The sequence below is a fragment of the Vicugna pacos genome, chromosome 3 (genome assembly GCF_048564905.1).
Source record: "Vicugna pacos chromosome 3, VicPac4, whole genome shotgun sequence".
NCBI lineage: Eukaryota > Metazoa > Chordata > Mammalia > Artiodactyla > Camelidae > Vicugna > Vicugna pacos.
In genome coordinates this window covers 23741970-23763840 of record NC_132989.1, presented here as the reverse complement: position 1 = coordinate 23763840, position 21871 = coordinate 23741970, and the positions used below count along the sequence as shown (strand labels likewise).

The window sequence follows — 21871 nt, the reverse complement described above, 5'->3', positions numbered from 1 at the left end:
TTACCTTTCTGGTCTTGTTGCACTGCTCCCGGCCTGGAGAAGCAGTAAGTGCATTCTGGCAAGTATGGCGACTTGGTAGCAGTCAACTCAAGGCCAGGACAGTTTCTGCCCCTAGTGCTGCTGTGGCAAAGCATCCTGTCCTGGGGATGTTTATCTATGCCAAGCAAGGAGCACTAGTTAAAAATCTTCACTTCCTTTCCCCTATCCATATTTACTGAGCTAGTGTCTGGGGTAGGGTAGGTCATGTAAGGATCCTAGAAATCCCAGCATGGTCAGCACTTGAGAACCTTCCTCTCAGGAGTGGTGTGCAAGGCACTACTAGGATCAAACCCCAATGGACTCCCTAGGTAGAGGCCAAGTTACTGTTTTCTGGGTATAGGCAATGGAGTACCTTTTTGAAGCTCCCCAGGCTGTGGCAGCAGTCCACTGTTAGGGAGGAGGGGGAATGGCAGCCCACTCTAGGCCCCTGAGATAGCTGTTGGTCCACTTGCTAAGGCTTGTGACACAGCAGTTTCTTATTGCATGACTGCTGTTTACTGGCATGATGGCTTTTTCAGCTAGTGCTGCCTCCCCCCTTTTACTTCTTAGCCTAGTTTTGTCTCTCTGAATGAAGGCAGGTGATGATTAGCTGCCCTTTTTTCAACTGGCACATTTGGTGTTGTAGAGAACGTGGTACAAAACAACTGTTCATTTAAAGTTTCTGTATCTGTCATGAATGATTTTTTTATGTTTCATTTGTCAAAATTGATAGGTTATGAAGAAAAAGCTTAAAAAAAAGACATTCACTTTTTACAGTATACACAATTTTAATAACAAAACTTTCCTGTACACTGCACTTTGTTCCCCCACCCTCCCAGTATAATACTGTTTTCTTCCCATCCCCCCCACCAACCCACTGCCCACCTCCCACCCCTGCCCAAAAAAAATGGCTCTTAAGGTGATTGAACACAATGTGTTTGGACTGTACTTTTAGTTTCCAGTTTCAGTGTTGATAGGAAGGTTCACCAAACATTCCATAGATCAGGCTTTTAAAAAATTATCAAAGGATAGGTTAGTTGAACGAGTAGCAGACTTTTCCAAATGTTTGCAGTAGCAGTGTGAAAGCTTAAACAGTCATTTACTATTTGTTTTTGGGCTTAAATTATTTAAGTACTACGAGCTTGCCCTAGGTTAGGAACAAAAATATTTAATTATCTACAGATGGCCTATCACTTTTATCTTTGTCTTTCTGGTCGAAGTACTTTAACCAGTAAGATATGAGAAGCTTGTCCCAAAACAGTTTTGAGACAGGTCTGTTACTGTATTGCTTTATTAGGAAAATGATCATTTAAGTCAGCTTCTGAAAATATTGTTTTAAAATTTCATATTGATATCCACATTTTAGAGAGAACAGGCCATTTATAGCCTCCCCCCCCCAATAACTGTGTGTAGGAAATATGCTTTAAGAAAATGATATGCCTGTTTTGAATTTTAGGATTCAGACCTAGTGCTACATAGGGCTTATTTTTATTGGAAAGATGGAGTCTAGCTCTTGGTGACTAGCATTAGAATAAGCAGATGGATTTTAATAATTAGTGGAGTTGGGAAGTTCAATCAATTCCATTCATTGAATTGGTACAGAAATTAACTTAGGCACATTAAGAAATTACATGTGTTAGTGCAGATTTTTGGCTTAAAAAATTAGTATCTTTGCTATTTGATGTTGGCAATGGGTATTCTCTTAGTTGTGTGTGGATTTGCAAATTTATCAGCCCACTCTCATTTCAGAAAGGTGATTGAAATCCCTGGCAAGCTACAGAAATGAATATAAATGATTCCAGACTAGCTGTTGGTTACTATGTGGGTGCAGTATCATAGCCTTCTTTAGCTCTCCTTTTCCAGAGAGATTTAATTACTTTCTGGTTCTTGATTAAGTGGTCGTTTCCCTTTAACCCAGAAAATTTAAAAGGAAAGTTGGGGGGGTGGGTGAGGTGTTGAAGAAAATAAAACGACACCAAAAAATGAAAGGCCTAACATTGTATTACCAGGATCTGCAGTGTAGTTGTGATGCGTTTCCACCCGAGCCAGTTGGTAAAGAGAGCACATATGACTAACAGTCTCATCTTCAAACCTGTGCTGATACCAAAACAGAAATAGATTGAAATTAAAAGGAGTCTTGCCTTCTATAGGCAATTGAAAAGGGAAGTTTGCACTTTAAATGAAAAAGGGTAATGCTATTTGGCACTGTTACTCACTTTTCTCAGAGAGCATTACTCAGAAAATGAAGGGCAAAAGAATCTGTTTTTTTTTTTTTTTCTTTTTTTCCCCTCCCAACTGAAAGTATGCCTTGGTGGCTTAAGTATGCTATTTCCCTGAATTACTAAATGTCTTGCCTTTCCAATTGACTCTTCTGCGTACATTAAGAATTTAGCCAATTGATAGTCCATTTTACTAACTGTAATCTTTAGGATTAATGTGGGCATTCCCAGCCAGTATTTCTCACCCTTCTCACAGTTTCAGTTAATTTAGGGTTGTGGTTGAAATGATGGAAACTACTTCTTTGCTATCCTTCAGGGCTAGGGGACTCTTGTGTGCTCAGGACACAGTTGTATTGTGACAGAGGTCTTCCCTGACAAATGGCCATGGCTACCCTGATGAATGGGTTGGTAAATTTTAGCTTGTGGAGTTCTCATTTGTAATGGGGGCTTCTGATCAAGCCCTTCTGTAAGGAAGCTGTGAGCTGTGCTCTCTGCCAGAAAATCAGCTTCTGTCCCTGCCGAGGCAGTCCCAGGGTCTGGGTTAACAAGAAATGAAAGGCTCACTGCTCAAGATCAGCTGAGATGGACTGAGACTTTGCCAAGCTAATCTGTCTCCCTTTAAACAAAAAAAAAAAATGTAGAGAGCACAATTTTACAGTAATATGTGATCTTGTCTGCTTTTCACTGAGACACATTTTCTTTGAAATGTAGGTAGACATCCCTCTCTTAGTATTAAACCTCATGGGTTAAACTATAATCTTAACATGTTTTCAGTTCAGGCCTGGGAAGAAATATGCTTTGAATGAAGGATAGCATGTTAAGTAAAAGGTAACTTTTTTTTATGGTGGTTTTATGGTTTTCTCTAAGGATTATGCCCTTTTTCACATCAGTTAATGTTAGTTGTAAAAATGGCCATTCTTCTAAAGTCAAGTCAGTAGTCTAATTTCATGGTTTTTGCAACTACATACATGGAACCTTATTTATGGAAAAATTCTGTAGGAATTGGTAACTTGCATCTAAATCCTAAATATGTCATAGGTTCTCTGTAGAAATAATGATTGATGAAACAAAATACTTGTGGCTCTTTTCTGCATGAAAAGTGCGGCATCATTATCATTTGTTAATCACAGAACATTTATATTAATAGGGGAGAACCTCCTCTCCCCTTTTCAGCTGCAGGTCCCAGGGCCTTGCCCTGTTTGATGCAGATCGTGTACAGTTACCCATTTGCCTCCTTTGGCTACCTTTTAACTTTGCTAACCTGTTTCTGCAAGAGTCAGATTTCAAAATGCTGCCTTTCTCTTTCATCCCCTCACCTCCCGTGGCACCTTCAAGTTACCACTGTGTGGTTGCATAGGCACGTAGAGTGTCCCACCTCAAGAAGGTTTGCCTCAGGTATGTGTTGTCCCCTTCACTTGGAAACATGCTTTTACAGTGCAAATAGGTGTTTATTAAGAGGTCAAAATTTAGCATATAACCATTTTTCATGGTTCCTTTAAAACATGTTCTGACAGGAATCAGTGTTGCATCTGTTGCTAGCCAGTTATTTTAAATTTGACACTCTGAGGCTTGAAAATCAGGAAAAGGCAGACGAAAGAGGTTTAAACCCCTTTGCAGAGCATCTTTGATCATGACAGTTGAGGGAGGGAGGAAGAGAGTATATTTCTGTGTGCTTTCAAACTCAAGGGAGCAGCAGGTCATAGGATTATTAAATTGACTCAGTTTATCTCTTCTCCCCAAATAATTTCTATCTTTTTTCACCTATAAATGTAAGTGTAGAATTTAGTAAACTAATTAGTAAAATGGTAATTTAGTACTAGTTTAAAATAATTATCTAAATGCCACGAAAATCAACATGTCCATTATAAGTGAAACTAGAGATGTATGATACAGTCAGTGGAATTACTTAGTATTGATTTCATTGTAATGAGACCTTTTCACAATCACTTGGATTCATTGTTTAAATGTGTCACTCAGCTTATTAAAATTACATAAATAGTTCTGATTTCATGATGTGGACTTTGATAATATGTACTAACACAGGCAAAAACTCTGGAAGAAGAGTGTTTAATATTGACCAGTCTTCTGCATACATGAAATTCTACTTCCCACACTGGCTGTAAATTTTAGGTTTGAGTAAATACCAAATTATGATACAAGAGAACTTTGCTAAGTCTCCTTTAAGCAGCAAGCCATTTGTGGTACTTAGGGTGGAGAGCAGTAATCAAACAAGTATTGATCCATATCTCTTTCTGCTTTTTCCAAACTGTTTTCAGTAGAAAAAATTAGCATATGGAGATCTTAGTGTAAATGTTTACACATGATAGTATATAATTACATGTATGAAATGTCTTATTTTGAAGTAAGCATTTTTAGAATTTCCAACAAGAGTGCAAATTAATGTGAGCATTGCTTCATTTAACACTTAAAATATGGTTTCATTAAAAAAAATTAAAAATACTTCAACACTTCAAAAACTTAAGTCTCCACTTGGTTTGGAAAAATTAGGCTTAATGTCACCATTGGTAAAAATTAGATATGTATTTAGCCCCTACTATGTAAAATAGGTTACTTATCTGATGTAATTTTTGACGATGGGTAGACATTATACTTCACATTCTTTGTATGGCAGCTGCTGACACTTGCACTGTCCATAACCATTAATGATGATGAAGGGTCCTTCATGGGTGGGTTCATATTCATTATACGGTCCTTGGTCTGACATGTTTGACATATGGAGTCGTGTTTGGGATCGGAGCTGCCTGTGGTTTTGAATCATTGAGCACTGCCTAATTCTTCTTAAAGTGGGAGGGCAGCACTTCCTGGAGATGAACACTATAAAAATAATAAAAAAGAAAGAAAACAATAAAGCCATTGTTCCTGTAATTACCCGCTGAGTGAAGATGGCATTGTCTGGTTCGGGAAAGTGTTCCTCAGTAGTAACTGCTATGCCTGCAGTAGTTGGGATTTCTTTGTCTCCCACATGATAACTTGATGAGCTTATTCTTTTTGTATATTCAGTGGTTGGATCTTTATAAGTTGTAGCCATGGCAGTGACGGTGGTTGATAAATTCCAGCACAGCTGAAATCCATGGACTGCATCTAGTATATCCTCTCCTTGGGTGTGGTCAGGGCTGTGGCATAGGATGGAATGCTCCCACCGACCTTGGAAACTGCCCAGCCAGGAGGCCAAAGCACATATTCGAGGGCTGCATTCCCACAGATTGCCAGAGAGGCCGACGGTTGTGAGGGATCTCAGGGAGTTTAAGATCTTGGAATCAAGGCTGTTTAACTTGTTGTTATCCATGAGGAGTATTTTAAGATTAGGCATTGTTTCAAACACTGTCAGGTCGATGGCTTTTATTTCATTTCCAGTCAGGTCTAGCTTTTCTAAAGTGCCCCAGGTCCACTCCATCCCACATGTCAAGTTGCTAATTTTGTTCCATTGTAAGAAGAGCGTGTGCAGACTGCTTAGCCGTAGGAAATGAGCAAAATTAATCTTTGTCAGCTGGTTGTGCTCTAGGTGAAGCTCTCTCAGTTTGATTAATCCCGCAAATCCATTGCGAGCCAAACTTCGCAAACGGTTTGTGCTCAAATCCAGAAACTCCAGACTACGACAGTCCCAGAACAGGCGTACTGGGATAGTCCGCAGGGAGTTGGACCGTAAATGCAAGGTCTGCAGCTTCCGGAGGCCATAGAAGAGCTCTGGGTGCAGAGATGACAGCTGATTAAAAGACAGGTCCAAATTTTGCAGGTTAATCAGTTGGGTAAAAGTTGTGTTTGGCAAATAAAATATTTTGTTGGAACTTAAGATTAATTCCTTAAGTTTATATAGTCCTTGAAAAGCATCTTCTTTTACTGTTGAGATTTGATTGTGGTCTAAGTGGAGCCAGGTAAGTTGACTGAAGCTGGCAAATTGATCTCTTTCGAGCTCTGTGATGTGGTTGTGCCTCAGGGACAGGCCCAGAGAGCCCTTGTCTGTGGTGTTTGGCACTGAGTGGAAGCCCTGAGAGTCGCAGTAGAAGAGCAGCTTCTCACAGCGGCATTTGTGTGGACACGCCATACCCAGGGCAGGCAGCATTTTTAAAACCATACTCATTGCATATATTGCTGCCAGCATAGGGGCCCCTAATGGCCACTTGAAATGTAAGCCTGCAGAATATAGTTTAAGAAAAACAAGAACATGGGATATTTTTCAGCAGAACGTATGAGCTTAAAACAACAACAGCATAACATTATGGCAAAAGATTTCACTGCATGTAACTTATTTTTCATTTGCTGCAGAAAAACTAACCTTGTTTTATGACTAGAGCAAAACTTAAACCATTAAAAAAGAACATAAAACATGTCCTGTCATCAGCAGTATTTATATGCTTTTACCTAAACGTCAAAATCCAAAAATGACGTGATTCCCTCATAAAATGTGAAATCAGTGGCTTCTTATTTTTAAGCATGATTCCTTGCTGACTATACGAAACACATAAATAAATGGACTTACCCATTCTTCTGAGCACATTGGAGGCTGCATTCAGTCGCGGTTGTTAGACTCAACGCAGTGAGTCTGTAAAAGGCTCTAATATGCAGGAGCCTTTGAGCAGTTTCCTGTTTTCTGTGTCCCAGGCTTTCTTAGTAAAATTGAATCCACCAGGGTGAGTTGTTTTTTTCTTAGGATATTCCTCTCGAAAGCAATGGTTTCATTTTCTGTGACCACTCTGATCACCTAAATCAGTTTTGAATGTAAGTTATTAATTTTGTCTTCCTCTAACTGCTCAGCTGGTTAATCAAAGCTTCAGTCTCTCCTTTCTGCAGCCGTTAGTTCTCTCGGTCTTAACTTGTTGATGGCAGATGGGCGGCTTGTTGCAGAGAAGAGCTCCTGGAGCAGCATGAGTGCATTTACTGAAAAGCTTTTCCGAGAAACGGCACAAGAATGGATTTGCTTATGTGCTGCGACCACACAGAACTGTATATAGGCTGACGTCACCGGGTGACGTGTCTTTTGTTTGGGTTTTCCAGAAGCTTTACTGTTATAAAGCACTGTGCTTTGTAACAGTATCGGGGTCGTTGTAAGACCCCCTGATTATAATAAGCGAGAAAGAACTCCTGACTTAAAAACATGGTATTCCTTCAGTGTAGGAAGCAGCAGTGAGGTTGTAATAAAGGCTGCATTCAGGAAGACCCGTCTGAACAGTGAGTTGGGCTAGCAGAGTGATCATTTTTTAATGCTTGGGAGAGCCAGTGTTAGACTGTCGATTCTGCATAGAGAGATCATCTAAATGGGCAGGAGCCTGCACGATTTATGAAGTGCTGATTTAACAGCAGCCTGTGAAAGGTAGTGCCTGCTGCTCTGGTAGTTTGGAAAGCTAGTCAATCACCTTGTCGTCATGCTTGGTTAAAACAGAAGTATGACTATGATTTGCTTCAGATGTGTTGGTAAACTAGCTAAGTGAGCTTGGCTTCTTTGTCATTAAGAGTTTAACATCATAAACCAAGAATAAAGGGCCAAAAAAAAAAGCTTGGAAAATGAAACCTTTGATTATTTTGCTTTTTGAAAATATGAGGAGAAAGCTAGTTAAAAAGATTTCTTCTCCTGTCCTGTTTTACAATAATGCTTTATCACAATGCTGATTAGGAAATAATGCTATTTGATCTTTGAATGTCTTAGTAGGAGAAAAGGGTAGGTTGATACAGCCATTTAATACTGCATGCCCTAAATGTTAACAGTGGAATAGAAATGATTTAGAACAGGTGACACAGCATGACTGGATTCTGACATGATCTCTTGTATTTATCTCAGAATCTCACCCACTCCTTCAACTAAAAGCGTCAGCTGATAACTGAGTTTGGGGCATTGTGGCCCTCAAACAATAGAGTATTTGCACACTTAAAAGAGCCTACTGGCACCCTAAAGAACTGACTTTGAGTCTTTTACTAACTGTTGTTAGAATCTTTCTAGGGGGTACAAAAGATCACTTACACTTAGGAATGGGATTTTTGCTTTGGCTGTTTTTAACTTGACCTAACACTATCTAATCCCTGTCAAACAGTGTCACTTTTCAGAATTTGGTCATGAATGTACAGTTCCATGTTTAGTGTTCTATAAACATGAAAGATACTTCTGGCATGAGTCAGAGTTATATTTTCAGTCCTGACAAAAAGTAAGGCCTGTATACATCTGACATTTTGATTTGGTGCTCCATGCCGTTTCTCCCATACCATTGGCTCTTAACTCTTAGTGGTTCTTGTCTCAGACCTGTAGGCAGAAATCTCAAAACTACCCATGGCGTCTGTGAAACCAGAACATCACCAGCCTCTTGGCTTCCAGTGGCTTCATCCCTCTGGGCAAGTCTAAGAAGTGATTATCTTAAGGGGTGTAGTTTGTATTGGAATGTGACACTGGAGTGAGGACTAGAAGACTCCAAGGTGCCTCCCTCAGGGCTCTGTGGAAATGGCAGCAAATTCAGGTGTGTAGTTTGGCTTTTCCTAGAAGTAGACCCTGTGATAGGATTAGAAGTTTAAGAATTTCTTGGGGGAAATGCCTGGAAAGTGTAAAGGGAGAGAGAAGACAGCAGAAATACTCTGAGGTCTATAGCATCTTTAGACCACAGAGCGTATTTGACACCTCTGAAAGGAGAGAGGAAGGAAAAGTTGACAGGCAGAGTCTTATACTGCAGTGCAGTTCTAAGACCACTTCCCCAGGCCGAAGAGAAGTCCCCAAGCCGAAGTTGCCGATGAGTGGAACCCCTTATTCTCAGGGACTTGTATCCCCACTGCTTTCCTGCTTACTGGTTAAGGAAGGGAGAGAGAAGTCCTGTTTTAGACTTCAAGGATGCTACTCCCCCAATGACCTCGATCCTTTCTGAAGGCTGTCTCTCTATAGGCTAGAAGTTTTTATCCTAGGTCCAAAATTGGCTTGTAGAATTTTGTTGCTAGTGCCTTTTTCTGTAGATAGAAAATAATCCAATTCTTATAGAATCTGTGACCCTAGGTTTCAGAGTTACTGTTCTGTAGGAACTTGCTCTGAAAACTTCCAAAGAGGGAAGTCTGATAAGGGTGGTTTCTGTTAGTTAGTTAGTTATTTAGTTATTATTTATTTATTTATTTATTTATATAGGAAGTCCTTGCTCTATTGAAGTTAGCCACCCTCTGATGAAAAAAGCCTTTGAGAGGCAGTAGGAGCTGGATTAAATTCTTCCCTGAAGTAACCACATTAGATCCACGAGGAGAAAAGCGTTAGAATCAATTGGATTAGAACAACCATGATTAAGTATGAGTTGTATATGAAAATTTAGAAGGAAAAGCATTTCCTTCCCCCTAGACTGTTTGTTCCTTTTTTGCTCTCTTGTCTGCTTGGCCTACTTCTTACATACTAACAAATGGAAAATCCTTAAATTATATTATCCCAGTACTATTATAACAGATTTGTGGGCAAGGGAAATTGCCCAGAAAAGCACCAATGCAATCAAGAGTAATTATTTTTTGATGCATCTGAAGACGTGGGCAGTAAAGCCTGCTGTATCACAGTACTCAGAGCACAGTCCCTCTAGGCCACCAGCCCACTTGCCCTCTCTTTGGGTTCAAAAGGTTTATAGTCTGTGGAATCAAAGAAGACATAGTGTTTGTCTTAAAATTGGTGGATTACACAGTTTCCATTGATGGAATTTTGTATCATTTTTGAATCTTCATCTTTCTTTAGCTAAAAGGACTAAAAAGAAACCCATGTTCTTTCTGAATGAAACTTTTTCTTGGTTTCATTTTAGAGCAGCTTTATTCTGCATACATATGCCTTTGACTTAATTAAAGTGGCAGTACAACCTCTGGAAGGTGCTCTTCATATCATCTGTTTCAATTCTTGCTGCGTTAGTTGTTCATGACAAGGCAAAGGAGAAGTAAAATCTAACCTGTCTGTCCTCTCTGGAAATGGTCTTAAGCAAATTAAGTGAGCCAAGCAGCAGGGCTTAGGTGTTGTAGTTATCTGCATTACTTTGTATGAAAGTTTGCTTTTAATATATGTTGCTGATTAGGGAAAATTATTTTCCCACTTGAAGAAACAGATGTATAGATAATATAACATGGAGTCTTCTATTTTTTTGTGGTAGACAGGGAGTTTGATTTTGCTTTATGCTAAAATGCCTAATGTTTCTTTAATCATACCTGACTCCAAAAATTTTAATGCCTCGGCACCCAGAGGTGTTGCACAGAGGTGCTATGGAGAAGATTGTCAAAATAAACCTTGTTGCTGCCAGTTTTGACCATTGCTATTTGGAGAATCTCCTCATATTTATCAAAAAGTGATAGCAGTTTTTAGGGTAGAGGTCCTAGATTTTGTGGGTCTGAGTATATCCCCTGCTGAGAACCTTTTAGGGTTCTTAGTTGACAGCCACATACTTGAGCCTCTATTGTATCAAGACCTGTATCAGAGTAAGTGGGTTTTACTCTCCTGTTTTTGGAGGCAGGAGGAAAGAAGGATGGGAGAGGATAATGATCAGTTCTCGAGTTGTTTACTGCTTTCAAGCATGCATATATTTGGAGGTAAAGATTGTCTATTTTAAATTTTTTAAATTTGCTCTTTGAAAAAGTGGAAAAACTACTGGGGCTTAGTGCTAAACATTAGCTTGTTATCTTTCCAAGAAACAGAGCCTATCTGAGAGAGACAGACAGAATATGTAAGAATTGATGGCCTTACCAACCTGTCATGTTAGAGGTGGGCTAAAGAGTAGTTGATTGTCCCAGGTAGAGCCGGAGGATCTGAGAGCATTCAAAGTTATAGGCTCTTAGAGTCGTGGTGAAATCACGGGGGGAGGGGGGGGCCACTGTTGAATGTAAATAAGTATCTGTGTTGCTGAGAATCTTTCTTTCAAAAGCCTTTTGAAAAGTCGGCTGTCCACATTAGGCATACAGAATCCCTATTTTTCACTGGATCCATGTTCCTGTCCTTGCCCTCTACTGATTTTGTTTTTAAAAGTCCTTTTGTTTTCTTTAGTAAGCATGACTGAGAAAGCAGTAGGGAGGAGTGATGCTTACACTGGTGATGATGAGTTGTGTTCCTTTTGATGCTACAACTTACAAAGTTTAGAATTTCTTCATCTAGTTTTGGAGGCATGTGCTTTTTGGCAGTTGTTGCTGTGGGGGATAGGGGGGTGGAGGCAGCGGTGGGAGGATTAGGGTCACATGACAGCCTAATTCTGTTGTGCTAGCATTGTATTCTGTGCCCAGGACTAGAAGATTAAGCACCTTAGTTGGACATTAGGTGAGGGAAAATCTTACCAGAAGTTTGAGCAGAGGTACATTTAAACCATGAAGATATTTTATTTCACCTACTGTAGACATCAAACCAATCCAAACCAAACAGAACTTACCTGAAGTCTTGATTAATGCATAGTTCGATGGAAATTTATATTGCCAAGCGCTTTTCTTATTCTTACCTGCCAGTGACTTCATCATGTTCATGTTTCCCTCACCCTCTGCGTGGCAGGCTTCGTTTTTTATTCTGAAATAGAGCCAAGTTTGGATTTGTCCTTCCTGCTTCTCCCTTTCTACTTTTTGAGTAGCTTTCTATTTAGATAAGTTTCCTCCTATCTGAATAGATGGCCATAGGTTATACAAAAGCCATTTGTATAGGGTAGGATTAGGAGTTAAGATAGCTATTGATGTTTACTTGAAGAATCTCTTTTAATTTTAGTGAATTCTTTGACCCAACTGGCTAAATTAAAAGAATGAATTTGCATGTATATTGGCTAGGTGCTAGCAGTCTTGGTTGCTGAAGTCATTCCCTGAGAACCCTCTTAGTGTGCTCTGGGCTAGAGATGGCAACATGTACTTAATGCATGCAAAAAAAAAAAAAATTGAACATTCAATGCAGTGAAAATCAATGACAAAAATTCAGCCCAAAGAGAATAAGATGACTTTTAGTAGGAATGGCTTATAGCTGCACGTCAACATTATAGTTGCTGTGGAGATACTGACCCCGTATTGCTGAAAAGTGACTTGCTAAGCTTGAACTCCCATGGGAGCTGATTCTGTTCCACTTCTTGTTATGTTTGTGTGTGTGTGTGTGTGTGTGTGTGTGTGTGTGTGTCTGTGTCTCTCTCTCTGTTTAATGGCTTCATAGTTTTTCCCCACGTGTGTGTGTGTGTATCTTAAGGCTTCATAGCTTTACGCGTGTATAGCTATACTATGCTTTATGGACATGTAGTTTGTTTTGAGGCTTTTGGCTTTTGCAGACAGTGTAAAATTAATGTTCTTTTAATATCTTTGCTTCCTTAGGCAAGTTTATATTTAAGGTAAGTTCCTAGCAGCAAATTGCTGGATTATAGGGTATGTATATTTAAAATGGATAGGCATTGCCTCATTGCCTTCCAAATACTTTTAAACCATTTTATGCTTCCTCCAGTAGTCTGTAAGTGTCCACTCCCTCCCCCCTCTGTATTGGAAAGCTAGCAAAATTTATAAAATATCTGTGACTCTGGTAGGTGAAAAATGCTCTCTTTGATTTGTTCTTTAATTATGAGAGTGAGCCATCATTTTGTATATAGGTATATGGTTATATTTGTTCTTTTCTGTAGATTGTGTATTTCACTCATTCCCACTTCCCACTCCTAAAATTGGTCATTTCCATAAAGATTTGTAAGACATTTTTGCTTGTTAAAGAAATTAATTTTGTTTGCCAAATATTTTACAAATTTTTTTCCCATTAGTCATTTGTCTTTAGACAGTTTTGTGGTTTTTGCTATGTATACTTAATTTTAATGAATGGCAGAACTGATGAGAATCTTTCTTAGTATTAAAAGACACGCGCTTGCTGTATTATGGTAAATATGAAGCTCCAGTTGGTGAACATGAGATTTATAGAATCTTCAGTAAACAAGGATTCCCATTATCTTTAGCAGGGAATAGATTATCAAAGACCTTTAGAAAGTTTTTCTTGTTTTTTTAATCAACATAGAAACCAGAGAAATTCCCTGGTTTATTATAAATCTTAGCCTGATTTTTATCAGTTAACTGAACTTTTAAAATCCTTCTGAAATACCTTCCCAGTTGAATCCTTTTCTCTCTTTTCCTGGATTATTAGTATCTTCAAAATTAAGGTCTTATTTTATGACCTTTCTGTACTTAATTTGTATACCTATTTGCTTTATATACCTCTTTGTGCATCTGAGAACATCTCAACTTACTATGCAGTTGCTGTTTAACAAATCGATGATTATCTTTTTTAAGAAGAAGAGACCTGGTGTCTCAAAAAGAGATTGAAGCATCTCAGCTACATGCTTCACTTTATGCCAGGACCCTCTTAGTATTGGCTCTCTAACTTTTCTCCAACATGGATTTTGTTACTGTTTTCCCCAGGAAGAGAAAGGAACAGTTTATACACTTACTCTGATCCTCTAGGATTTGGTGGAAAGGCACAACATATTCATTGCGGTTCACTTAATAATAGTTCTGTGTTATAGCAGCTACATAACTGCATGTGGCATAGTTAGGCCATCGTGGAATGTTAACCGTTGGAAAAACATCGAAAGCTGTATTCTGGCATGTGTGCCAGAGTTGAAAATACCCAAGCTTATTAGAACTGATGGGCAAATTTTCAGGTGTAATGCAGCATGGAGCCGAGAAAAATCTGAAAGGAGTAAGCAAGGCTGGTTGTCATCTGAGAAAATACCCAGACAAACCAGTAAAGCTCATTTCTAAGCTTCCGTTCTCTTTTAGGGGAAAGGGAAAGAAAGTGGGGTGATAGTATATGACTCTGGAGTTCCCTACCTAGTTTTTTAATTTTTAGGATGAAATAGGTAACATTAGGCAAACTAGAAACTTCTGTCTTTGCAACTTTAAGGGTATGTTTGAAAGGAATTTGGGAATGCAGGTCTATGTAACCACTATATTCTGTTATTAAGCTACATAGTCTTTGCCTGAGGCTCCCAATGACTCTTATCACATGTTCAACTTATGGAGAGCCCATCAGCTGTGTGTGGACCAGGTAGAACAACCAGGGTCAAATTGTTTCTCATGTTACTCACTAAATGTATATTGCATGATAATGTATTGCCCAGCCCACAGCAAAACTTTCAATTCTACATAGGAACACATGAATTGACTCTTTACTGGGTGCTAGTCTCCTTTAGTTTTCAAACATTTTTCTTAAAGAGTCTCTTTACTGTTAGAGACCCTATTCTTCCCTGAAGCCTTCCAGCAACACCTTAGGTATCACGTCTATTCTAAAGTTCCTTACCCCCGCTTTGCCTGAAGGCCTCTATTCTGTGGATGACAACCCTCATTTTCCCCTTTTGAACCTGGAAGTGACAATGCTGCTCTGTTCTTTTCTCTCTCTTTCATTGTGTTTGGGGAAAGGAGGCTTCAGTTGCCCATTCTGACTTGGGTCTTGTAGAATATCATGATTCTTAGTTTTTTTATTTTAATTTTCTGATGGCTGATGGAGGCATTGTATCGAGTTAGACCTTCCCATGAAATATATCAGAATTTGTTGTTTTCTTTTAAATAGGTCTTAAATGTCTCAGGGTTGAACCATCGGATTTTACCCTCCTCTGCTACTCTATCCAGCCTTCCTTTAGATTAAAGTAAAAACAGAAGCAGTATTTGAAGTTATTTTAAAAGCCTATATTTTCACTAATATCAAGAAAGCAGGAGACTGATAATGTCACATAGATGACACATTGAGTCCTATGATTTTTAAACATGTCTAACTGGTCACTAGTTTCTCATTTGTTCATATCAGCAGGTATCCCAGGGTATGATTTGAGAATGGCTGTGAGGGGAAGCACGAGGTGCTGTGGAGACACCCCAGAGGGACACCTGACTGGAACTTAGGGTTGAGGGTGGCCAAAGGAAACTTCAACAAGGAAGTGTGATGACGCATCTAAAAGGATGGATAGGAGTTAGAAGAAAGGAGGGAGAGTATTCCACGTAGGTGAGAGAGAGCATGTCATGTCTGAAGAATTAAAATGTTTGTGAATGGTTCATAGTGTGGAAGATAGCAGAGTCACCATAGGCATTGAAATAACGGGAAAGGCTGGGATCCAGCAGGGCAGGTGTGCAGAATTAGAGGAGAAGGAAGCGTCTGGCAGCAGAACCCTGAAGAGATCATGTAGAGCCTTCAAATTAGAGCACTTTTTTCCCCTGGAAGTACTGTGGAAGTTTTCACTCTGTTTTTCCCTGGAAGCATTGTGCCTATTTTGTGCTGTTACCTTTCAGGTTGAGTAGTCTTTTGTAGGCCCTCAGAACCTTTGTCACATTATTTCTAGGGACTAAGATGCTCCTTAAGATACCACCAGCAGTGCCAGGGATATATTTCATTCCTTCCCACATGGAAGAGTTGGATGGAGTCAAGGAATGGAGAAGTGGTAGGATGTAGGCAGGGAATTGGTGGACATATGCACCATCCACAGCATTGAGACACACTGTCCACAGCATTATGGCAGAGGTATGGGTTGGTGAAGGAGTTGTAGGAGAAAAGAAAATGTTTCTTCTTTCAGAGATCACCACCAAAATTGATAAAATCCTCCAGGAAATTCTAGTTCTTAATGCTTAAAAAAAAAAAAAAGTCAGTTCCAAACTTAAATACAATTTCCTACATAACTTACATACTACTCTGACCCTCTATTATGTCATTCAGAACTCCCATCAGGCCCAGCACAGTATAGGGTCTTACTGAATTTGGTATTGCTCTGAATTAATTTATCTCAGGTTAGAAACCCTCTGAGAGAAGGATTATGGCTACGCCTGCCTACTCCAATGGATGCAGAGTAGAAGCTCACTAAAGAGTATGTTTAAATAACTGGAAGTTCGTCCACACAGGAGTGTGGAATGGCTTCTTCACACTTCTCTTAAAGATGGGTTTTGAAAGCCCTTTCATGGTCTCAGCCAGAACTGTGTTGCTTGGAGGCAGTCCCGGCTAATAACCTTCGCCTCTCCTCAGCTCAGCTGATACTTACTTACTGAGGAGAAGCTTTATGTTGAAACCCCGAACTTGCCTTATCTCTTTCTTAGAAAGCTCTTTATCACTGCTTAGCAGGGACATACATGTCAAAATTGAGTGAGCCTAGGTGGTCTCTCTGGTTAGTGGTGAGTAGAGTCTAATTAGGTGGGAGGCAAGAGTCACTTATTTTAAAGATTCATTGAGCAACTTTACTTTGGCCTAGCTAAAACTAGAAGTAAAAAATCATGACAGGTTTAATTTCAAAGAGAAGGGCTTGTTTTACAGATCAGTAAGCTTTCTCCTTTCATCAAGCTTATTTCTAAGTTTGTGTGTGTGTGTGTGTATGTGTGTGTGCTCATCCCTGTTATATTTTAAATGATTGGAACCATTAACTTGCTATTTGGACTGGTTTTTTTTTAAGGGATGCTTTGATTTAAAAGGTGGTCTGTCTAGTATAACCTAAAAGCTTTAGTAAATAACTGCTTCTAAACTACCCCCTCCTGATTAATGAGGCATAAGCCTCTATTTCCTAAAGTAACACGAAAGATAAATTGATTTTTAGGGTAGTTTCACAAAGAATTAACAGATTCATGTTGTGTGTTGCATCTTAAAGTGAATTTTGCCGTGTGAATGTAAGTCCCTCAAAAGTCAAGTAAAGGATTTGCTTTTATATAACTTTCTAATTAAATCCTCCTACCCAAATTGAGGACATTTCTGGGCATTTGAGGGTTGTAGGGGATTAGGTCCTCATGAGGTCATTTAGCCCAACTTTTTGGGTTTCAGATAACAAATATTTTCTGGAATAAATGATCTCTTAAAAATACCCCCCAAAACGTGGCTAGAAATAGTAAGTTTTACTGGGTTTACTTAGGGGTGAGTGCTTGGATGTCACGGAATGTGCCAAGACTATCTTGTTCTAAGGATTACTTATGAGGTCAGTTAGATTTTTTTTTAATTATTCAATTTTGGCCACCTTTACATTAGATTCTGGTATTTTGATCTTTGAGATTGTCAGTAACCAATTATACTTGTCAAGTTCTTTTCTGAGTGATGTCCATGAATAAATCACAGTTTACTCCGATAGATAGAAGTTCTTATACCTGATCGGTTTTTGTTGAGACTCTTTTTTTTTTTTTCTTGTACCCACTAATGTTACAGAACTGTTGGTGGGAAAGGTAAGGGATATGACCCTAACCAGATTTGATAGTGACCATATCAGCTTATCACTTATATTTCGTCTCTTAATATCCTTACATCCTCTCTTGTCTCCTTTCTGTCCTCTGCTAAATAACGTATATTTTTCAGTATTCCTTTCTTTTCTCCTAACATTCCAGAGATGGGGACAGAGAAACAAGTGTCATTGTCCCTACTTAACAAATGGGGCATAAGAGAGAAATTGAGTAACAAATATACATTAAAAAGCACTCAGAAAACATGTAACCACATCTCCCCATCCCTGGCTTTTCACCTGCTTTGCTGACTTAAGTACTGAAGGCATATCCATACCAGAGTGTCTTGAGGGCACCCAGGGTTAGAGGAGCACTGGGTTAAATTCCTTTGTCCATTTGTATTTCTTCTGTGTACTACATGTTTTACAGAAAGAGCCATATTTGTTGACTGGGCATTTTTTAAGGAAAAACTTTTAATATACTTCATAGTTTATCCTAGCTAATATCTTAGTAGGTATTTCTAAGCACGTGTAGCTAGCTCTACCTGGGATAACTACCTTTGTCCCTTTTCTTTCAACTACCATCTATTTTGATTCTGCTTAGACTCTTCCCCAGGGTAAAAGTCCAGTCAATACCCTAACATCTGAAGAAATGTTGATTTACATACTTCTCTTCAAGTGGCTATGTACTTTTCTGTGTAATACAATTGCATTAAGCTTAGCCTAGACTTTTAAGAATACAGCTGAAGTAATCTTACAAAGAAGCATTCTTATTTGAGCTGTACAATATACATTACTGACTCTGATCCATCAAGGTACATCTTAGTTTTAAAACCTGTTTTTCCACATTGTTTTAGTGCCAAGTGCCATCTTTCACATTTTGGCATTCTTCATATCTCAGAGTTCATCAAAATCAGGTGTAACCTGTTCTTGCTTGCAGTTCAAGGAGAGCTGGTTCACTAATGAAATTGTTGTATGCTGAACATTGAATTAAAATACAGGTTTAATTTTTCAAGTAGAACTTTAAGCAAAAGTCTTGTCGCTTGGTTTCTCTTATTTTGGCAAAACTCTTACTTTCTATTCTAAGATAATATAGAGCCTAAGAGTTGTAAGATTAGATTTTTATGAACAAAGCCACAAGGTGCTCCCCCTTCCCCAGGTATTTCCCAACTTTATTCTAAAAAAATGGATTTCTCAATGTTGATTTGAATATAGCTATTGATTATCATTAGATTTCCTTGTAAGTTACTAAAATGTACATCTCTTTCCTTGTTTCCCAGGCTGGGCGTAAAGAAAGAAGCGATGCACTCAATTCTGCAATAGATAAAATGACCAAGAAGACCAGGGACTTGCGTAGACAGGTAAGCTGGTAGAAAGTGCCAGTTGCTTTCCTGAATTCTCAATTTTGTTGTTTCGGTTAAAATCCCAAGAAATATTAGGCCCATATTCTTTATTGGGGCAAAGAATGAATTTTCACAGGGAACTGACTATCTCTGTTCGTTTTGTTGCTAATAAGCTTCTAAATGGCTAATAAAATCTCTTGGGGACCTGGAATAATATAGTCCCACTGGAATGGACTGAATAAATTAGCTCTAGTGTGAAAAGGATGTTCAGGTAAGAAAATCAATTTAAAATGACTTGGGGACCTGTGAAAGTACCCTGCAGGATCTTGTGATGTTAACTTAGACACAGAGGCAGAAGTCGCAGTTCCTATTTTGACTTAGCACATTCTGTTCACGCACTCACAATTCCCTTTGATCCTTGGTGGAAGTGTGTGTCCAGTACAAATATGGTGGGTATAGAGGTATCTGGGGGGCTCAGATTGCCCAGTTAGTAAATACAGAGGGTCTGTTTCTTCATTTTATGGTAAATAATCCCATTAAAATTTTGGAATCAAATTGAGTTTTAGCCTTTAAAAAAAGGTAGGGTTGAATTTGTGAAACAATTCATTAAGACTTAAAAAGAAATTTAATAACCATGCAGACAATTTCCAGTCTTAGTGGAGAAACATCTTATTGTTCATGTCTGACATAAAGCAAAATTAAAGATGGAATGTATCTATTCATTTTCCTTTTGGTAAAGTGGTATCAGAAATGGTTATAAAGATAACCTTGTAGTTTAAGCTTCATAATGTGCTAACCCTGTTCAGATGAACCAGAAAGTGCTTTTTTCTTCCTTTCTCATTTTTATTTAGCCAATTAGGCTAATTATATATATTAATACCAAGGCTATGTGCCAGTTCAACCCAGAGCTGTTTTCTGTTCAGTTTGGTATTATTCCTTTCAGATACAAGCTTTAGTTTTGTAATTCCTAAGAAAAAAGGATTTTGTTTTGAAGACTGAGATTCTGTTGCTGAAATGCTGTAACTGTAGTATAAGCTATTATCTCTACAATCGTGTTTCTTGTGTTGCAGGTTATATAACTGCATGGCTTACACAAGGGTCCTCATATAAGTGCAGCCATACTGTCATGAGCTTTTATTAGATTTAAAAGTAGACGAGAAAAAAGCAATCTAGCTTCTTGGTAGAAATAAAATCAAATTTTTACAATTTAATTATTAGCTTCGCAAAGCTGTCATGGACCATGTTTCAGATTCATTTCTGGAAACCAACGTTCCACTTTTAGTATTGATTGAAGCTGCAAAGAATGGAAATGAGAAAGAAGTTAAAGAGTATGCCCAGGTCTTCCGTGAACATGCCAACAAATTGATTGAGGTAAGTGTATTAGTAGTTTTATTAACTATGGGTAACTTGGCGGAGTGTGGTGATTTTTAATCATATTATTTAATCAGCTGAAAAGTGTGGGGTTCATGTAACATACAGTAAGTATAAGGCAAAAGTCTTTCATTATTACTTAATATCTATCCAAAACTACGGTGACAGTCAGTTTACATTAATTATGCACATGGTTAAATATAGATAGTCCTTATCCTGGAAACTTAATATCTCTACTTAATGTAAATGCAGATAAAGATAGATCATGACATGCTTACGTTTAGAAGACCCTATAGAAAGTAATGGCTAGAAGTTGGAGCTCAGGAGTCATACTGCCTGCATCCTGGTAAATTACTGAACCCCTCTGAATTCTCATTTTTTAATCTGTAAAAGGATAATAATGATGACTATCTAGGGATTATTTTGAGGTCTAAAAGAGATGATGTGTGTCAAGTGCTCAACTCTTTGCCTTAGACACAGACTCAGCCCAGTCATCTTGTTTTAAAATTGAAGAAACTGAGCCCTAACACGTTGCTAATTAGATATGTTTGAACAGTAGAAATGTGTATGTTAGTAGTTGGTTTATTAGGTAACAGGAAGAAAGAGTGAATTGCTATTTAATTTCCAAGTGAGTTAGGCTTGCTCTTACTTTCTGACTACTGAAATCATGTTATTGTTTAATGTATTCATTATTACTTTATTTTAAAAATTTGATACTTGGTAAGCATATATGCAAGTTATTTGATTTTTTTAAACCTTAATGTAAAACACCTAATATTTGGAAAAGATATTCTGTAGACTATTGTTGGTTATTATATATGAACAGAAAATGAGCCTTTTATGTAAAATGTGTGTCTTGTTCATTGGATTTATAGTGACATTAGGCCAGGTTAGTACCATAAAACTATTCTAGGAAAACATTAGTAATCACATGTATTACTAGTTTTACATGTAGTTTTCTTTGAACATTAAGCGTTACTTTGACCTGAATTAATAATGTACAAAATACTTGGGTCAGTCTGCTATTCGAGGTAATGATTCTGCCATTTGGAATTAAAATCAGAAGAGTTTCATTTTGTGTCTCCATTCAGTATAACTTTGTTCACAAAAGTCACATGACTTCATGAGGTATAATGTACAAGATTGTCTTTAGGAAGCCAGCCTCTTGTAAGTAGACTACATATTAGAAAGTGTGCCTGTGAGGCAGGAAGCACAGACACTCCCTTGGGTAACAGGTAGCAGTAATGTCATGGGTAGGGCTGTCTGAAAGGACATGGCAGGCTAAACCTCACAGGGCAGCCCTTGTCTGTACTGCAGCTAGAGGGCCCTTTATAAGGACCTGCTGTGCAGTCTTCAGCCTCTCTGTCCAACATAACTGACACTGGCTGAGCCCCTACTGTGTACCACGTATATGCAGATACAGTGTACTTTCCACAACATTTCTCAGGTAAGGAGACTGAGGCTTAGAAAGGTTAAGTAACGTGTATCCCTTCCACGAGGGCTGTGCAGCTCAAGCTTACTGGCATAGTGGAAGCCTTATGCCCAATGAGAAGCACTCAGTGGACCTGATGGCTTTGGAGACCTTGCTCCAGGAACTTTGTCCGTGCTTATACTTTTTATTTCATTCTGAACTAACCAAGGGCCCCTTAGAGTTCAGAGTTTCCTTGTGGCAACTCAGTTCTGACTCCTTTCTCACCTCTCTCCCCTTTCTATGCCCTCCACCCCTATCATCCTCCACACATAATATGTACATATTAAATGACACAGGACTTTTCATTGCTTGAGCCATAACCAAAGGCTTTGTAGTACCATCCTGCACACAGTT

General features: G+C 38.6%; 2 protein-coding genes across 5 annotated transcripts in view; one reads left to right on the top strand and one right to left on the bottom strand.

Annotated features, from left to right (window-relative positions):
• CTNNA1 (catenin alpha 1) overlaps positions 1-21871 on the top strand; it is a 276028-nt gene that overhangs the window by 213255 nt on the left and 40902 nt on the right. For all 4 annotated transcript variants that reach the window (XM_072956860.1, XM_072956852.1, XM_072956855.1 and 1 more), the window contains 2 exons: positions 18613-18693; positions 19894-20046. In XM_072956860.1, coding sequence (XP_072812961.1) covers positions 18613-18693; positions 19894-20046 — 234 coding nt within the window. The remainder of the gene's footprint in view (positions 1-18612; positions 18694-19893; positions 20047-21871) is intronic.
• LRRTM2 (leucine rich repeat transmembrane neuronal 2) lies at positions 4144-6384 on the bottom strand. The gene has a single exon (XM_006204580.3). It carries the CDS (start codon positions 6355-6357, stop codon positions 4843-4845), a length of 1515 nt encoding a protein of 504 aa, XP_006204642.2. The 5' UTR covers positions 6358-6384; the 3' UTR covers positions 4144-4842.